We start from the raw sequence: 18,209 nt of genomic DNA on the forward strand, positions 1-18,209 counted from the left end.
CCGAATCTCAGCTCACTGCAAACTCCGCCTCCCGGGTTCATGCCATTCTCCTGCCTCAGCCTCCCGAGTAACTGGGACTACAGGCGCCCGCCACCTCGCCTGGCTAATTTTTTTAATGTATTTTTTAGTAGAGACAGGGTTTCACCATGTTAGCCAGGATGGTCTCAATCTCCTGACCTGTGATTCGCCCGTCTCGGCCTCCCAAAGTGCTGGGATTACAGGCTTGAGCCACCACGCCTGGCCGGAAACTTTCAATAACCCTAAGAAACGAGTGCCACCTCCCTGTTCATTCAGAGGTAGAAGTGGATTGAGGTCCACAGATGCATCTGAAGAAGGCGTCTCCTAACATATCCAGTGTTGATATCCAACTCTGAGATCACTGATTCAATGTTGGTTATTCAATATTAGCTATTATTTAGTTTAGTAATTTAATTATCAGACATTACAGATATTTGCAGTGTTTCATATCAAGTTTAAGTTATTTTTTCAGGACCCAAGGCTTGGTGGAGAATTCTTAGCCATTACACCAAAAGCATTCTCCATTAAAGAAGAAAATCAAGAAATTAGACTTCATTAAAATTTAGAACTCTTGCTCTGTAAGAGGATGAAAAGACAAGCTGAAGACTGAGGGAAAATATTTACAAACTATATATCAAAGGATTCATATCTAAAAAATATAAACAATTGTAAAAATTTAGTTTAAAAAATCCAAATAGAAAATGAGCAAAGACATGAAAGACACTTCACCAAAGAGAATGTACAGATGACAAATAAACACATGAAAAGAAGTCAACACGACCAGGTGATAGGAACATGAAAATTATGACCATGATGAGGTATCATCATGTACATGTTAGAGCAGCCGAAATAAAAAGCAGAGACAATACCAAATCCTGGTGAGAATGGAGAGAAACTGTATTTCTCGTAAACTGCTGCTAGAGTGGGAACTGGTACAGCCATTCTGGAAAATCTTTAAGCAGTTCTTAAAAATCTGAAACAGAGGCCGGGCATAGCGGCTTACGCCTGTAATTACAGCACTTTGGAAGGCTGAGGTGGGCAGATCACTTTAGGCCAGGAGTTCGAGACCAGCCTGGGCCAACATGGTGAAATCCTGTCTCCTAAAAATACAAAAATTAGCTGGGTGTGGTGGTGGCCGCCTGTAATCCCAGCCACTAGGGAGGTTAAGGCAGGATAAACGCTTGAACCTGGGAGGTAGAGGTTGCAGTGAGCCAAGAGCACACCATTGCACTCCAGCCTGGGCAACAAGAGCGAAACTCTGTCTCAAAAAAAAAAAAAAAAAAAAACAGATTTACCACATGACCCAACAATAGCACTGCTGGGCATTTATCACAGAGAAGCGAAAATTTATATCCCCACAAAACACTGTAAATAAATATCCATAACAGCTTTATTTGTAATCACCAAAAACCGGAAATAGTCAAATTGCTCTTCCCTAACGGAATGGCGAGACAGACTGTAGTACATCCGTACCATGGAATATTACATCCGTACCATGGAATATTACTGAGCTGTAAAAAGGAATGAACTAATGATATAGACAACAACTTGGATGGATCTCAAGGGCATTGTTCTCAGGATAAAGAAGCGAGTACTTGATGATTCCATTTGTAGAATCTTGAAATGTTACTGAAATTATAGAGATGAACAGTAGACTAGGGGATTCCAGGAATTAGGGGATATGCAGTGCCTATTCAGAGATTCCACAAGGAAGGTTTTTGTGGTGACAGGATAGTTCTTTATTTGATTGGAGATCTACACTTGAGATGAAATGGTGTGGAACTATACACACACGGTACCAGCTTCAGTTTCCTGGGGTACAGTTATATGAGGTGTAATCATTGGGGAAAACCGAGGAATACATGGAAGCTCTCCATACCATCCCTGCAACTTACTGTGAATCTAGAATTATTTCAAAATAAAAAGCTTTTTAAAAACTATTTATTAGTATAATTTAAAATTTATGTCAAAGTTATTGATTACCAACATAATGATTCTTTGAACTCACTGGTGATTATCCTAATAATAAGGTTAACCTTAAGTTTGAAAGATGCTGGGGTCTCTTTTCACGAGCATAAGTTACAGCTGTCATGACAAAATGAGGGAAGGATTTATGTCAGTTAACAGACTTACATCTACGAGATATTTCGGGTAAAAATTTTAGCATGGTATTTGGAACACAGAGGAGCTGCATTTGTTATCTTGTGTTATTATTAGTATTATGTTGTTTGTTTATTTATTTATTTATTTATTTATTTATTTATTGAGACACAGTCTTACTCTGTTGCCCAGGCTGGAGGGCAGTGGTGCAATTGTAAATACTGTAGCCTCAACCTGAAGAGATCCTCTTGCCTCAGCCTCCTGAGCCTGAGTAGCTAGGACTATGGATATGCGCCACTATACCTAGCTATTTTTTTTTTTTTTTTTTTTTTTTTTTTTTTTAGTAGAGACAGGGTCTCGCTATGTTGCCCAGGCTGTTCTTTCTCCTGGCCTCAAACAAGCCTTCTGCCTTGTCTTCCCAAAGTGCTGGGATTACAAGTGTGAGCCACCACACCTGGCCTCCATTGTTCTTATTAATACTACTGAATTGTTCATTTATTGTGATTTTACTAAAAGAATTCTTATGTAGTCAAAATCACTTGAGCCTGCATTTTTTTCATATGACATTTCTTGGCAAAAACTCAGATTCCCTTTCAGGAATTTTCTTTGCTAAAGCATCAATCTCTAGCTATTGTGTGAAAGTCCATTCTGGTAATGTGGGTCCTCCAAGGGCATTAGCTCTCGGCTGTTTGCATTTCAAAATTGACCCTCAAGTTTACTTTCTGTTACTTTCAACTCTGTTGCCTTCTTGAAAATAAGGCAGTACATCTAATAAGCATTAAGCATCTTACTTTTAGTTTAATCCCAAACCTTGTAGTTCTAAATAAAAAAATTGAACCACGTGCCCCCAAGGTTTTAATCTAATATCTGGTTTCTTGAACTGGGGCCAACTCTTCATTTTTTAAAGCATCAGCAGATTCTAAATACAACTTTTGGCAACTTTCTTTTAACATCTGACCTTGGTTCACTTAAACTAATTGTTATCCTTTCAGCAGACTGGGATTCTGAAGGGGGAAGAAACACTATACTGCAAAAGGTTAGAGGAGTTTTTAAAATTTGGGGTATAATGTCCTCCATGTAAAATGTCTCTCTTCAGTATTACTCTCTGAAACATGATGGTAATTCATTTCAAACTAGATGTAAGTATATACTTTTTAAGAAACATTTTAAACAACCAAGCCTTAAAAATATTAAATGTGAATGCATTCAGGATGCCTGAATCTTCTGATTTATAATTATCATGTATTTTTCCTTATACAGAGCGCTCCCCCTGTGTTCCAGGTAGATGCTAGGTGCTGAGAATGTGGGAGACGCAGCCCCTTACCTTGTGGAGTTTGTAGTCTGGAGGACAGAGATGTGTGTGATTCTCATGACCTGTGCCTTTCCATCAACATTCTACAAGTTCTGCACATTCTACTAATAACATGCCAACTCAGTGGCACTTTATATGAACAGGCCAACATGGTTTTTTCCACTGATATTCACAGATTTTAATACAGAAAGCAATCCTGTTAAACAATTTAATTATAAAAATTCTGCTGTCAGCATTAAAAAGCAAATTCAGTAACTTACCTGTGGTCTCACAATTAGGAATCAGTCAGAGCTGGGATTTAAGCCCAAATCTTCTCCTACATCTCATTCTTTTGCCTCAGCAACACTTAAGCTGAGATAGATGGTGAGTTCGGTTTTCCCCAAGTGTGGATGCAAACAACTGGTGATGCACAAGGTGATTTTAGGAGGCGCAGTCGTGGAGAATAAGGTGTGCTGAAGTCGCAGGTGAGAGAGCCTTTGGCTTTCCTGCTAGTTGTCTTTCAGTACTTTTGATTCGCCAGGGAACGTTGGTTTCCTGAGAGAGAACCAAGCGTTCTCTCAGCCAATGGAGAAGAGGCCTGGCCTCAAGCTCTGAAGTAGTCAAGCAGCAATGCCTGGCTGGATTGGATACTATTGCTTCATTTTTGTTGTCTCGACTTTTTCTATTCCTTTACTTGAGGTAAGAGTTCTTGGCTTGGCTGGGCGTGTGGCTCACAACTGTAATCCCAGCACTTTGGGAGGCTGAAGTGGGTGGATCCCTTGAGCCCAGGGGTTCGAGACCAGCCTGAGCAACATGGTGAAAACCCATCTCTACAAAAAATACAAAAATTAGTTGGGCATGGTGGTGTGCACCTGTAGTCCTGGCTAGTCAGGAAGCTGAGGCAGAAGGATCACTTGAGCTCAGGAGGTCAAGGGCTGCAGTGAACTGAGATCACACCACTGCACTCCAGCCTGGGCAACAGAGTGAGACTTTGTCTCGAACAACGATGTGAAGTTTCATTTGCAAGTACTGTAAATGTATTTGCATATACAAGAGTTAAATTTACATCATTCAGTAACAGAGGGAAGTGGTGAAGGGATGAGGGACGTGGTGAAGGTGTACACGAGTGACTAAAATTTGAAAGACCTCGTGAATTGCTGCTGAGTCGTCCTGACTGCCTTTGTCACTTGCCTCTAGGGATTCTCATTCGCTCCTTCCCATCTGCTACTTACAACTTCCCAATTTCAAAGCACTTCAGAGAAATGAGTAACATTTCAAGGGAGTACATTCAGATGACTACGGCATTCACCCAGGATCTACTGGGAGATGATGATCTCTCTGTTTTGAGAGGTGAATTGGTTCTTCCAGGATTCCCAAGGGAGGCTGGAACCACCTCTGACTCTACAGAGGAGTGATCGGCACACGTGGAAGCTTCCGCCGTGCCGGGATTTCTGCTCCATACCAGTGCAGGCTGATTGTTTTCACTTATTGAGAATCTCATCTTTACTCGTGTAGATGAAGGCTGCCTGCCAGGCCTTCCCTCACAAGAAGGCGTCCATGTGATCTAAAGTGAGAGTGTTCACATTCTTCAATAAGATAGGACATTTGGCTAAAAGTCAGTCTTTAAATAAAAGGAGAGCCTCTGTGACTCTACAGATCACTTTGGGTTATAATGTTCCATACAAGTGTTTGCTTTGAAGAGTAGGCATTGAACTTTCTGGCAGAGTAAATTGAGATGTAATCATTTTTCACTAAACTGTTTGAAAAGAGATTTCAAACCTTATTTTCTAAATTTCTAAAATGCTTATCTGTTCTAAATTTTGATCTTTAGTCACCATGGCTTAGGTATTGCAGGAAGAGCCTGGGAATTGTGCTGATGGGTTTTATAAATTAATAGGTGTCAAAAAAAAAGTCACAAATATCACATTAAAATTCCTTTTTCTGCTATACTTATTCATTTCCAAGCCTGTCATCTCTAAAAAAAAAAAAAAAAAAAAAAAAAAAAAAAAAAAGGATCCTTAGATTTTCAGTCACATTTGATGGAGTTTATGTGCTCTGATTTCTGAGGTGAAGACATTTTAAAACTTCACAGCTCTCCAAGAAATAACAGGAAGAGGATGTTTGCTTTAAAAAAAGATAAGAGGGACAAGAATAAAACCCCCACCCAACTTCCAAATACTATATAGAGTCTGTGAAGGAAAAATACAGACATGAGGGGAAAAAATGGAAAAAATTATCTTGGAGACAACAGCAAAAACTGGCAGTCAAGTCAGTAAGGATGTACTGTCATCAAGGTCTCAGGTTTTCATATTGGAACGAGAATAGTAACAGGTGGCCTTGATGGAGCACTGGCTGTATGCTGGGTGTGTCACACATGTTGAGTCTCACCGCCCTTCCTGTGGCCATGGTGTCAGGAGGGAGACTTGCTCAGTTTTCAAATAGGAAAGTGACAGGTGCCCTGGTGTGTTTATAACAGCTCACTCTGGGCCAAGTGTATAAACTGGAGGGTGGCAAAGAGGCCAGTCAGGAAGGTACTGCAATAATGCAGGCTAAGAGATGGGTTGGAGGCTGCTCTCCAAAGGAAGGGAGCAGCTGAATTTCCACAAAAAGATCCATCTGCTCTCTAGATGTTTTCAAGATGCCTTTTCCAAGGAGATATTCTTACTGCTCTCTGAGGATCTGGGCGCATTTGCACAGGCTTACTGTCAGAGTCAGGTGCAGAGGTGGAGGAAATTACAGCTCTTGAGTAGTGTGAACATCCCAAACTCTGGCAATATCTGCATCAGAGGCAAAATGAAAATTGCTGTCTCTCTGAAATGTGGGGTGACAGGACGTAAGCCTAGCATGACTTATAGAAACACAAATACTTTCAGCTGCCTCTAGAACAGAGCAGTCCTCTTTGGGGGACCCGAGACAGATTACTCACTGACATGACTATTTTGACACCCCATTAAATTACCATGACCTCTTTGGGTCTGCAAGGGCAGTGCAGTGAGAACAGGGGGAGATCCAAGTTCCAGAATCTTCAAAGATTGATTTCATTGATATACATGGGAATCAAGAGATAGGCAACTCGAAAAAGTCAGCTTTGACCAAGTTTTATGTAATAAATCTAAACACATAGAAACCCTTTGTCCAGCTTCTCCAGGACGCCATCCTCATTCCATAAGAAGCAGCAGAGATTCTCGCAGGAAGAAGGAGTCTGGAAATGGGGCCTTTGACTTCCAAACTGATGAAATATTTTTGTGATGAGCCCTTGAGAGCCCCTGAAGGGGGGTGCCAAGGAAACAAGGACTCCCTGAAATGCAGCTGAGAGCTTCATCATGGGCAAGATGACAGAGGCACCAGCCTCGAAAAGACGATCCAGATAAGGGGAGCCCCAGGCATGGCTGAGAATGTAGATCTCTGTTATTAAACTGTTTTCTAGGGAACAAAAGGAAAGAGGAGTTCAGGCCAAGAAAGGGTTGAATATCCCCTAACAACGCACCCTCTGCTTCTTACAATTAATGCCCTACTGACACTCACCCCAATTATATCAAAATCATCTCCTTTTTGGAGCCACCTTACTCTGCATCAGTCTCTACAATCCCACGGAACATTGGCCTTGTCTGGGGAATGTTCAGCAGCCATGAACACTCTGTAGTTACTGTTTTCATGACTATTTCCCCTTGTCACTCACTTGAAGGATATGATGTTTGCTGTTGCCACTTGATCAGTGGTTCTCAACTTATTTCTGCTCCAGTGCCCTTGAGGGCTGCGTCACTTCATTAGCGGGAGCTGACTACCACAGTGCTTCTGAAGGTGGGAAGAAAGGGGACTTGGAAACTGAGCAAATTTGAAGAGAAAGAAAGGCAACTTGATTGAGGGTCCCTCCAGGGTGTGCGTACTTACATCACCAGGAAGCATCGCTGTGCAGATGGCAATAGGACTGTGCCACCGAACTGGCTCATTCCGTAAAACGTGGTAACCAGAAATCCTTGGTGGCTTAAGACCCATGGCTGGGGTGACTTGAGAATGCCGCATGCACAGTGCAATGCAGCAGACACAAAGCCACAGGTTCTGAGCCAGCTTTGTGGCCAAATGGAGGCGCACTAAGTTCAGAGTGGAATGGCCTTGGCTCGGGTCCCAGCTCTTCTGTTTACCAGCTGTGTGATTTCAGGGGAGTCATTCAGTGTCTTTCATACTAAATTTCCTTATCTATACAACAGGATTAAAATGCTCACCCCCGACAGAGCTTCACAAACCTTATAAACATGTATGGATCAACAGGAAATATATGACATTGCTGTGAAAAGGCACTCGTAAAATCCCTCATTCAGAGTAATATTCAACAGAATAAGAAACATATTCTAAAGCTCAGTCAGACATCATGGGGACTGTTTATAGGCATGAAAACATTGTGTATATATATATATTTAGGCGGCAACCCACAATCCCATTATCAAAAGAAAAAGAGACGTTATGTAAAGGAAGATAGTTATACGATAACTATTGCCAAGATCATGGATGGCCATTCTGAATCCTGCAAAATAGAAAAATTCTGCACAATTTCAAATTGGATTAAGTTGCAATAAAAAGTGGCCAGAGATTAGCAACTTCTTTAAAAGATCAATGAATGTTCACATTTAGATTTCAGTTTGTTTAGAAACCTAGTACGTGTGTCTAGATTCTTGTTTTCACCCAATCCTCACCTCTCTTGCCCATGAAATGTCACGTGCTCCTTTTTGCCTGCCTTTGTTCAGGACACTGGAGAATGACAGTGACAAGTGACCATTGCCACCACTGTGCCTGAACTTCTGGGGCACTCAGCTTTGTGGTCCATCAGGCAAAGTTAGGTGTCTTCAGTTGCTTTAGTGCTATAGCAATAAATAGTTTATATGGGATCTAATAAAATGAGACGCTTCGAAGCACCAGAAGAGAAGTCTGAGCAGAAAACAAAGAAAGTTCACAGAGTTTGCATGCCCCAGTGAGTTCATCTTCCTTCTTTCTGGGTGACGATTTTAGTCATTTTACATGCACAATTTTATTCATATGAGAAAGGGAGGAAACATTCTATTTCAGAAGCATCTAAAAAACTTGACCGTGCACTGCCTGAAAACATACTGTACATTATGTACAGCCTTGACCTGCATCCCTTTCTTTCTGGCAGCTTTTCTGTTGAACAGGATTTTTTTTCTCCTTTTTTAATATCTAGGAGCTGTGGCATTTTTAACAGACTGCATCATTTTGGAGTAATGTTCTCTTGAGGTGGGCAACTGAGATGTATAATTATATCCTGTGGAAAATGATGGTGGTATGAGGGGTGGGGAAGGAGGTTATTGAATCACAAAAACATGTTTCCTATTCAGAAAAAAATGACAGTATGCAGGATGTTCAATTTCCTTCTGCTCTGTGCCCATGGAGAGTGCAGCATGTTCAAGTGGGGGAAGTCATTGGTATTCACTGGAGCTTGCCTGGTTTCATTTTTATTGTTTTGGAGACTGATTACTCTTTCAGAGTGGTTCCCAGGTCTGCTGCCTCTTTGCAGTATATATGAGCTAAGGTAGTCAGAGGAAACACTTTAATTACATTTTAAGTAGAATAAGAGCATAAGTATATTTATGAAAATTCTCACAGAAGGTGCAGTGAGACCATTAACTTAAATCCCAGAAACACATGTAGTGTTTTTTCATAATAGAAAGTTCATAGTGGGTGTGTTAAATTATACCCACATATTTAGAATCTGCCCTAAACACTAAATATTGCCTAAATGTACATATTATATTCAAAATTCCCCCTATAAAACTTGTACTGGGAGCAGGGGCCGTCGTTGCCTGCCTCCCACACTTGTCCTTAAGTTGCTACTCTGCAGATGGGATGTCCTCAGAGGCTAAATGATGGTTTTAGCCTTGGTTCCCTCAACCATCCCTCCTGCTCTTTCTCATTGGGCCTCTTGTGCAAAATTATGCCTGAGCTTTGGTCAAATTTGATTTTAGCAAGCCTGAACATAATTCTGTCAAGGGAAGACTCCGAGGTGAGAGGTAGAGGAGTTGGAGGTTGTGCTTAAACTTGAACGTAAGGATTTGTCTCAGGCATAGAGAGATGCAAGGAGAAGATGAGCAAAATTTCCCCCCAGAGACCAGAAGCCAGTCGTTGGCATATGCTTCGAAAATCCTCATTCCAAAGAACAAAGTTCTTTTCTTTCTATCAGCACTGGAAGGATTCAAAACCTGATTGTCTTTACTTTCAACAAGTTTGAGAGGAACCCTTCTTTTCTACAAAATAAATTATGTGGTGATTACTTCCCAAGAATATTGGTTCAGAGTAGAACTCTTCTTAAAGTATTCAATATTCAATTTATGTAAATTTAAAAGAACATGTTTAACTTTTGACCCCTTAAAGATAAAAAAGATAGCTAAAGAACCTTTTTTTCTTGCCCAAAGAAAAATGCACAGGCGAACATCTTATAAAATGTGCATTGACTTTGCTTAATTTATTAAAAGATATTTAAAAGTGAAAAAGCATGTGAAAAGGAACATAATAGAATAATTGCATAGTAAAGTTACACATAACCCAATGTTATTTGATTTTCCTGAGGCACATTTTACTGTTGTGTTTATTAATGATTATGCCAATCTCATGGTCTGCAAAAAAAAAAAAAAAAAAGAAGGGGGGTGGACTCACAGGGTCAATAGAGAATCCTCAGTCTCTCTAGGGAAGGAAGAATGAAGGAAGTGTATCTGCCACCTCTGCAGCTCCACATCTGTGGCAGTCCTGGCTGCAAACCAGACATGAAGCAGTATTCTAAGGCACTGACGGCAGTGTTCCTATCCCAGTTACCACACTTGCTCTGAGAATTGTTAACCGGGAAAGCAACCAGGGGCACAGTCTGAGAGATCCATGTACCATATCATGGCTTCTCTGAGTACTCAGTGGCTCCAGAGCTACAGATAAAGTTTTATTTTCTAACTAAAAATGTAAACAATTGGCTTTTGTCTCACTTTAGGCCTAAGAAGAAGTTTAAAGTAAATATTTTCTCAGATATCTGGAAAGTATATGCTAGAAAAAAGCCATAATATTCAAAACTGGATCCATCTTAGGAAAAAAACATTTTTAATCTCCGTAACAAAAGGAAATAAAAGCCAAGGCAACCAATCTAGAAAGACTTTCCCTTTTCTCTCTGGGCTCCCATAGGTATATTCCTTATTTTCCAAGCCAGGGATAAGGACACGTGGTCTTAATAATCCAAATGTATCCATGGGGAAATGGGCTATATAATTGGAAGCAACACTTACAGAAAATGCGAGACACCGTCACCATATGTGTATGGAGTCAGGAGACAGTGACATTTATCTGTGGAGGCACTAGTTATCTGAGCTTTTCCTCAGAGCATCTCTAATTTTGTTTTGTTTTTTAAAAAATACATTTTGCCATTTATAGTGATTCATATAATTCCTGGATAAGAAGTTGGGAGGCTCATTGCAAGACGTTGAACTTTTCCTGCAGTGGCTTCCATGCAATGAACACATATGTATGAGAAAAAAAAAATCCTGTTTTATAAAAATAATAGTTAGTTGACATTTGAAATATTCTTTTGTTGTAAACGTCCTTTCAGAGACAAGCAGAGATAATCTCGGCATGGAAAACAATTGTTGGCGATGTGTATTTAAGTTGACTTAATAGTGTTTTCTTCTCAAGGTCATTGGGGTAAGGGTAGTAGAGAAAAAGCAGTGGATAAAGAGTCAGAGACACTGACTTCTGATCTAGGTTGTGTTAGAAGCTGTTGAGGTGTCTGTCTTCATCTCATGTCCTCAGCTGTAAGGGACAGCTCATGTCCTCTCCTCCAGTGAGGATGAGGTGAGATGATGGACTCATTCACCTGCACATACTTGTTGATGCTCTCATAATAAGTGTTCAGAGATGGATAAAACTTGGGCCCCATCTGTAGGAAAACATTCTGGAAACTGTAGTGCTCAAATGCAGTACAATTGGTTATTGTTTCATTTGTTGATTTGTGTCTGTTTCTTGGTCACCAATTAAATGAAAATAATACAACTAAAATAACTATTTTTAAATACAAGGACTATTGGCAGTCCTGTAATAACCACAGATGCTAAAGAAACACAGCTGTGATGTGAGCGTCATTCCCCACAAGGGAGCCTCTGTGTGTCCAGAGAGGGCAGGGACTCTCATGTGGCTCGGGTCCCTACGTGAAGGCTCAGGGAATCTAGGGGCATTTTCTGTATGAGTTGAGGCTGTGGATTTACTGGAAGACTTCAAAGTCTCAAAATCAGTTTTCTTCTTCCATCTTCCTACAAAAAACAAAATCTGAGAACTTTTTAGATGGGTGGAAAAGGCAGAGGGAAGTGAAATTGGTAATTAATCATGACAAACTCAAAGTGGAATTAAATCGTTGGAAGTCAAATAATAGTTATTACTCAACTATAAAATTATTGTCATTCATAGAGTAACAAAGACAGTATTCAGAAAAAGAGTATCTGACTTTAAAATCCCTGAAGCTATTTTTAAATGCATGTTGCACAGCAGAATAGAAGTTACATGTTTGAATAAGTCCCCTGATTATATAAAGGTCTTGTTCTAGATGGAATCAACTAGCCATTTTTAATGATAGTGTTTCTATTGAGTTAATTTATGAATAACCTGAAAGTGTTTCTATTTGTATTTGCCCTGTATCATACATTTACTTTTTGTATTAGTCCATTCTCATGCTGCTATGAAGAAATACCTGAGGCTAGGCACAATGGCTCACTCCTATAATCCCAGCAGGTGAATCTCAAGGTGGGTGAATCACTTGAGGTCAGGAGTTTGAGACCAGCCTGGCCAACATGGTGAAACCCTGTCTGTACTAAAAATATAAAAATCAGCCAGGCGTGGTGGTACATGCCTGTAATTCCAGCCACTCAGGAGGGTAAGGCATGAGAATCGTTTGAACCCAGGAGGCAGAGTTTGCAGTGAGCTGAGATCATGCCACTGCACTCTAGCCTGGGTGACAGAGTGAGACTGTCTCAAATTTTAAAAAAAAGAAAAAAGAAATACCCAAAACCAGGTAATTTATAAAGGAAAGAGGTTTAATTGACACACAGTTCCACAGGGCTGGGGAAGCCTCGGGAAACTTACAATCACGGCAGAAGGGGAAGCAAACACGTCTTTCTTCACGTGGTGGCAGCAAGGAGGAGTGCCGAGTGAAGGGTGGGAAAAGCCCCTTATAAAACCATGAGATCTCATGAGAACTCACTCATTATCAGGAAAATGGCATGGAGGAAACCACCCCTGTGATTCACTTACCTCCCACTGGGTCCCTCCCACAACACATGGGGATTATGGGAACTACAACTGAAGATGAGATTTGGGTGGGGACACAGCCAAACCATGTCACTCTTCAACTAGCGACACATAGTGCGAGTCTGTTAACACAGCTGTTCGTATATCTCACGTCTGATCCTACCGTATGTTTGAAATGATAAATATAAGGTAAAAACTGTTATGATAATAAAGTGTTACCTATGATCACAACTAAGGGACCTTAAGTTAAGATGAGTAGATTAAACCTCTTAACTCTTAGGTGTGTAGTGTTATTTTTTTCACTCTTCTGAGTTGTGTGATAAAATGGTGTTGCTCAGCTGTTTTGTTGGGTGGATGTACCGAGAACAAGATCTGAAGCCTGAGGGCAGGACAGACCTGGGGCTGGGATCTTCTCCAGCCAGTCTCTGATGCGAGCTCAGTTGTATGGTAACAGCAGTATCCATACCCACCAGGCCACAGAAAAGGCATGAACTTGGCAAACTATGTCAGGTCCATTCCATTCAACGGCAGAATGAAATCTGCAGACTGTGGATAGGTAGGCTTTCCAAGCCTTAGAGCCCCTTGCACACTTAAGCTGCAGAAATAAAGCTTCATTTTGAGATCAAAGCCAAAACATACTACAACCAAACACCACAGTTATTCATTCATTCAGTAACTAATTACTGGATTCCAAACATAAATGATGAACACACAGCCCCCGCTCTCAGGGAGTCCACAGCCTGGTGGCAGAGACAGACACAGAAACAACAGAGGATGCCAAGCACTGTCCACTTCGTGGTCAGAATACTGTGCAGCACACAGGCAGGCAGAGCGGGGCACAGATACCCCATGGCGTCTGCAAGCAGTGTGTCCTACTGCAGCAGTGCTAAGCAACAGTTTACCTCATGAGGGAGAGTCGGACCCATAAAAGGGAATAAATACATTCTACCTAGCGACAGACTAATCTCAGAATATTGTAAATGGTGGAAATGGCCAAGATGGCTGAACACCACAGGTGAGATGGAGACTGGGGAGGAAGGAAGAGCTTCTGTTTGTGAGAGAACTTGAAAGCCACCCTGGAGCACATCTGAGGACACGAGTCCCTAATGCCCTGTTCTCTGGCCCCAACACATTCCCAAATGGTGCTCGTTCATCTGCTCGCCCTTCGTCTTTTCTTTCCCTCTCTCTTCCTTCCCAGTGGGTGCCAGGAAGTATATGAGGACCGTGGCAAAAACAAGAAATAGCTTTACTGAATCCTGTTCACTTCTAGGGGAGGTTTTCCCATAACCTCCTCACATAGTTGACCACATAAAGGTAAAATGTAGTGTGAACTAAAGTGGAAATAAAGTCACACACTTTTTTTTTTTTTTTTTTACTTGTCCACCGAGAGTAGAGGACATTTTCATTACAACTGAACAAAAAAAATAACTGAAGATTAAAGACTCCAGGCATCATAATGCGAAATCCCTAAATAAATGAACATCTAAACTCCATTAAAAATAAAGAGAAAACTCTGGCAGAGTTTATTACAGGATTTTGGCCTGGAAGTCATGCAGTCTCAGCTTACCTACTCTCATGTTTTAACAAAAAATAACTTTTCTTCAATTAGCAATTAGGGAGAAAAAGACATCACTGTATCTCTTATAAGAATTTGAAAAACGACAATAAGGAAATTGAGAGAAACATTAATTTTTCTGTATTAAATATTCAGGTGCGATGGGGATGAACATGTGACCATTTTTGCTGGGTTAGACAGAGAAATCGTGGGTTCACTCTTCAGCCTCCATCCCTGTGTTTGTAAGATACTAACTAAAGGAAAACAATGTTTAGCAAAAGCTAAACGAAATACTTAAAATGTAATATAGTGTAATGATCCCTTACCTCGTTCCTGTGAGCATTCTTTCCTTCTTGACCCGTTTTACGTTTTTTAAGAACATCCTCCATTGTTAAGATCTCTCTGTTTACTGTGCCAAGTTGTAATTCTCAGTCTGTCTTTCCTTCTAGAGCTTCTTTGAAGGGCAGTCTGCACCATGGGACTCGGCTAAGAAAGATGAGAACAGAATGAAGAACAGATACGGGAATATCATTGCATGTAAGTGTCAACAGTGTCATTGTGCTGTTGTAGAACTTCCTTTTCGCATCTCGTAAGATTGACCACCAGGCTCATACAGAGGTAATTTACAGTGCAATTACCGCCTTCATCCTTTTAGAAGAGCTGGTGTTATGCCCAAACTAAAGAAAGGAATAACTGTCTACCCCCACTTCATCATTGTACTGTTGTTATGGGCCCCGTTTTACTTTTAGATTTAAGGTTTGGGTAACATAGGTAACATTAAAATGCTGAGAAGGAAAATGCATATTGGATGGAGTAAACATAATAGTCCTAATGTTTCCCAGCTGCTATGTGAGAATGAATGGAAATAATGATGCACAGCATGCCTTAATGCAAGGAGCTCAGAGTTCTCTGCTAACGTTAACTCATTAATCCTGTGGACACTGGGTTAGGTAGGTCAGTAATAGCCCCATTTTAAGGACAGGAAACTGAAACTCAGAAGTTAAATGATACTCCCCGTATCACAACACTCATTAGCAAAAGAGCTAGGATTATAACTTAGAAATACCCAGTGCCTGTGAAACTGAATGTTCCCAACCCATAATGCCTTGGATGGTTTTTAAGTGGAGCCCAGCCTCATTAATGTTCTGTAGCAATGCTGAGACGCGTGCTAGATTGATGAAACCCCTTCTCCCACAGCCCGCACTATCTATCCCCTGCATTAAACTGCTCTCCGTCATCCGTGACTGCATCAAGGCACTAACGGGCCCACTGTAGTCGCCTACCATAATTAATACTATTTATAAAGATACATAAATTTTAAAAAACAGCACAACAATGCTGATGAGGCCAAGAGAACATCTCGCGCATCGTGTCTCATTCCTTACGAGAGAACAAACTTGGAAGGTTTGGTTATTCCAGGGGAGCGATCTGTTAGCTTTATTGATTGTGAAAGTACTGTTAAACTGTCTTTGCCTGAGTTCACATTTCTTAGTGCGACAGTACAGATTCTCTCGCAGTGCTGCCACAGGATTTCCTGTGACTGTAGAAATGTTTCATGTCTGTGCTGTCCCAGACGGTAGCCATGAGCCACATAGGAGTAGCTACACTGTGTACTTGGAATATGACCATTTGACTGAGAAACTGAATTTTATTTTATTTCTCATTTTTGCTGTTCAAGAGTTTGACAACATGAATTTTAAATTTTATTTAATTTTTACTATTGTTAACTTAAACAGGTCATGAGGCTAGTGGCTACTACGTTGGACAGCACAGATTTCAGTGTGTTTTAGAAAAAGAAATGGGGGCGGGGAGGTGTGGAGCTTATATGTGGCACAAAACGTCCCAACCGAGCACATGCTGCTTTCCCGCTGGCCATCAAGAAATGATCGCCAGGGTTGCCGGGTGCAAATGCTAGCTTCATGTGTTTGTAATTGCTTTTAGAGCATGCTGTATTTAGTAGCACTAGAGTGGTCATGTCAGAGTCCTTTGTAGGTAGGAGATGCTGTCTGAGGTCTAGGGTTGATTACTCCTCAGTGGATTCCATCAATACTTGTGGGACACATTCCTGACACTGGATACTGAGGACATAAAGGCCATGGAGATGAGATGGTGCCCCTGTCCCCAGGACAGACCCAACCAGACAGTCAGATCTCTATGGTGGTAGTCCAGTGCAATGGCACAGGGCTGTGTTGCAGCCCGGTACACAGTGTTCCAGAGGCTCAGAGAAGGAAAACATGGTTTCTTGGTCTATCTAGACCCTTCCAAGTTCCTTCATTTTCTCTGGGAGCCCACCGAAGCTTTGCGCTGTTAGAATTCAGATTTCTCCCGACGGCTTATGAGATCCTTTCCAGGAGTCCCTTCAGCTCTGCAGCAAATTCACAGAGATTCTTGAAAGTGAAGTGGGGAATCCCCTTTCCATACCAAGTGGAAGGGACATTGCTGAGTCTATAACTTCATTGCGTAGCATCACCGATGTGGCCTCGTGCTGAGCGTACAGAATGCAATGTCAAGGGATGTAGCCTTGGGTATGCTGAGAGATCCACACGGCCTTTCTCCAATACAACATTGAGTCTGCTTCTTCCCAATATCTAGTTTAATACCTCCTCGTGGAGACACTGAGATATATTTTTTAATCATGAGTGAGAAAAACTAGCATTTGCTGAGCACTTACATATGCCAGACACACTAAGTACTTTGCACATAGAAACTTGCTCATTTCCTGTAACAACACTACGAAATAGGTAATATTTTTGTATCTGTTTTCCAGGTGAGGAAACTGAGGGATAAAGAGTGTTACAGGGTTTCACAGTTAATAAGGAATGGAGGCAGGATTCCAGCCCAGGAGCAGCTTTTATAACCACTGCCTGATGGGCGCTGGGATCATTGGTCCCACTGGCCTGGTTTTCACCAGGTGCGGTGACTCATACCTGTAATCCTAGCACTTTGGGAGACTGAGTTGGGAGGATTTCTTGAGGCCAGGAGTTGGAGACCAGCCTTGGCAACAAAGCGAGACTCTGTCTCTACAAAAAAAGCAAAAAAACTGACTGAGCATAGTGGCTCACGCCTGTAATCCCAGCACTTTGGGAGGCCGAGGCAGGCAGATCCTGAGGTCAGGAGATCGAGACCATCCTGGCTAACATGGTGAAAGCCCATCTCTACTAAAAATACAAAAAAAATTAGCCGGGCATGGTGGCGGGCACCTGTAGTCCCAGCTACTCGGGAGGCTGAGGCAGGAGAATGGTGTGAACCCGGGAGGCGGAGCTTGCAGTGAGCCGAGGTTGCGCCACTGCACTCCAGCCTGGGAGACAGAGAGAGACTCGGTCTCAAAACAAACAAAAAAAAAGAAGTAAAAAAAGTAGTTGGGCATGATGGTGTATGCCTGCAGTTCCAGCTACTCAGGAGGTGGAGGCAGGCAAACATGGGCATGGCCTTATATTGATTGTTTCCTTTCTATAAAACATCTGCAGGCTCTCCACCACATTCCGAACGGATTTTCTCCTTTATACCTCCAGAGATCCTGCCCACTTTCTCTCCACTTGACCCTTGTAGGTATTTGGTATATAGCTGTTTGTCACAGGAACACTGAATTCTGTTCCTCTACCCATTGCTCATCACAGCTGGACAGAGAGTACGTACTTAAAAGGGTCCAATAATCTATCTCTTTATTCAATAAATATTTATTGATCACTTTCTTTTTGCCAGACTCTGTGGTAGGCACTGCTATAAAAAGATAATGAAGGCCGAAAAAAGATAATGAAAGCTGAGGCGGGTGGATTACATGACGTCAGGAGCTTGAGACCAACCTGGCCAACATGGTGAAACCCTGCCTCTACTAAAAAGACAAAAATTAGCTGGGTGTGGTGGCAAGTCCCTGTAATTCCAGCTACTCGGGAGGCTGAGGCAAGAAAATTGCTTGAACCTGGGAGGCGGAGGTTGCAGTGAGCCGATCATGCCACTGCACTC

The 18,209-nt window shown here is 41.6% G+C and overlaps 1 protein-coding gene across 11 annotated transcripts in view; it reads left to right on the forward strand.

The window, feature by feature from the left end:
* Positions 1–18,209, forward strand: part of PTPRM (protein tyrosine phosphatase receptor type M) — an 835,753-nt gene that overhangs the window by 708,433 nt on the left and 109,111 nt on the right. For all 11 annotated transcript variants that reach the window (XM_050767360.1, XM_050767362.1, XM_050767361.1 and 8 more), the window contains one exon: positions 14,696–14,783. In XM_050767360.1, the coding sequence (XP_050623317.1) occupies positions 14,696–14,783 (88 nt within the window). The remainder of the gene's footprint in view (positions 1–14,695; positions 14,784–18,209) is intronic.

The sequence above is a fragment of the Macaca thibetana genome, chromosome 18 (genome assembly GCF_024542745.1).
Source record: "Macaca thibetana thibetana isolate TM-01 chromosome 18, ASM2454274v1, whole genome shotgun sequence".
Classification (NCBI taxonomy): Eukaryota; Metazoa; Chordata; class Mammalia; order Primates; family Cercopithecidae; genus Macaca; species Macaca thibetana.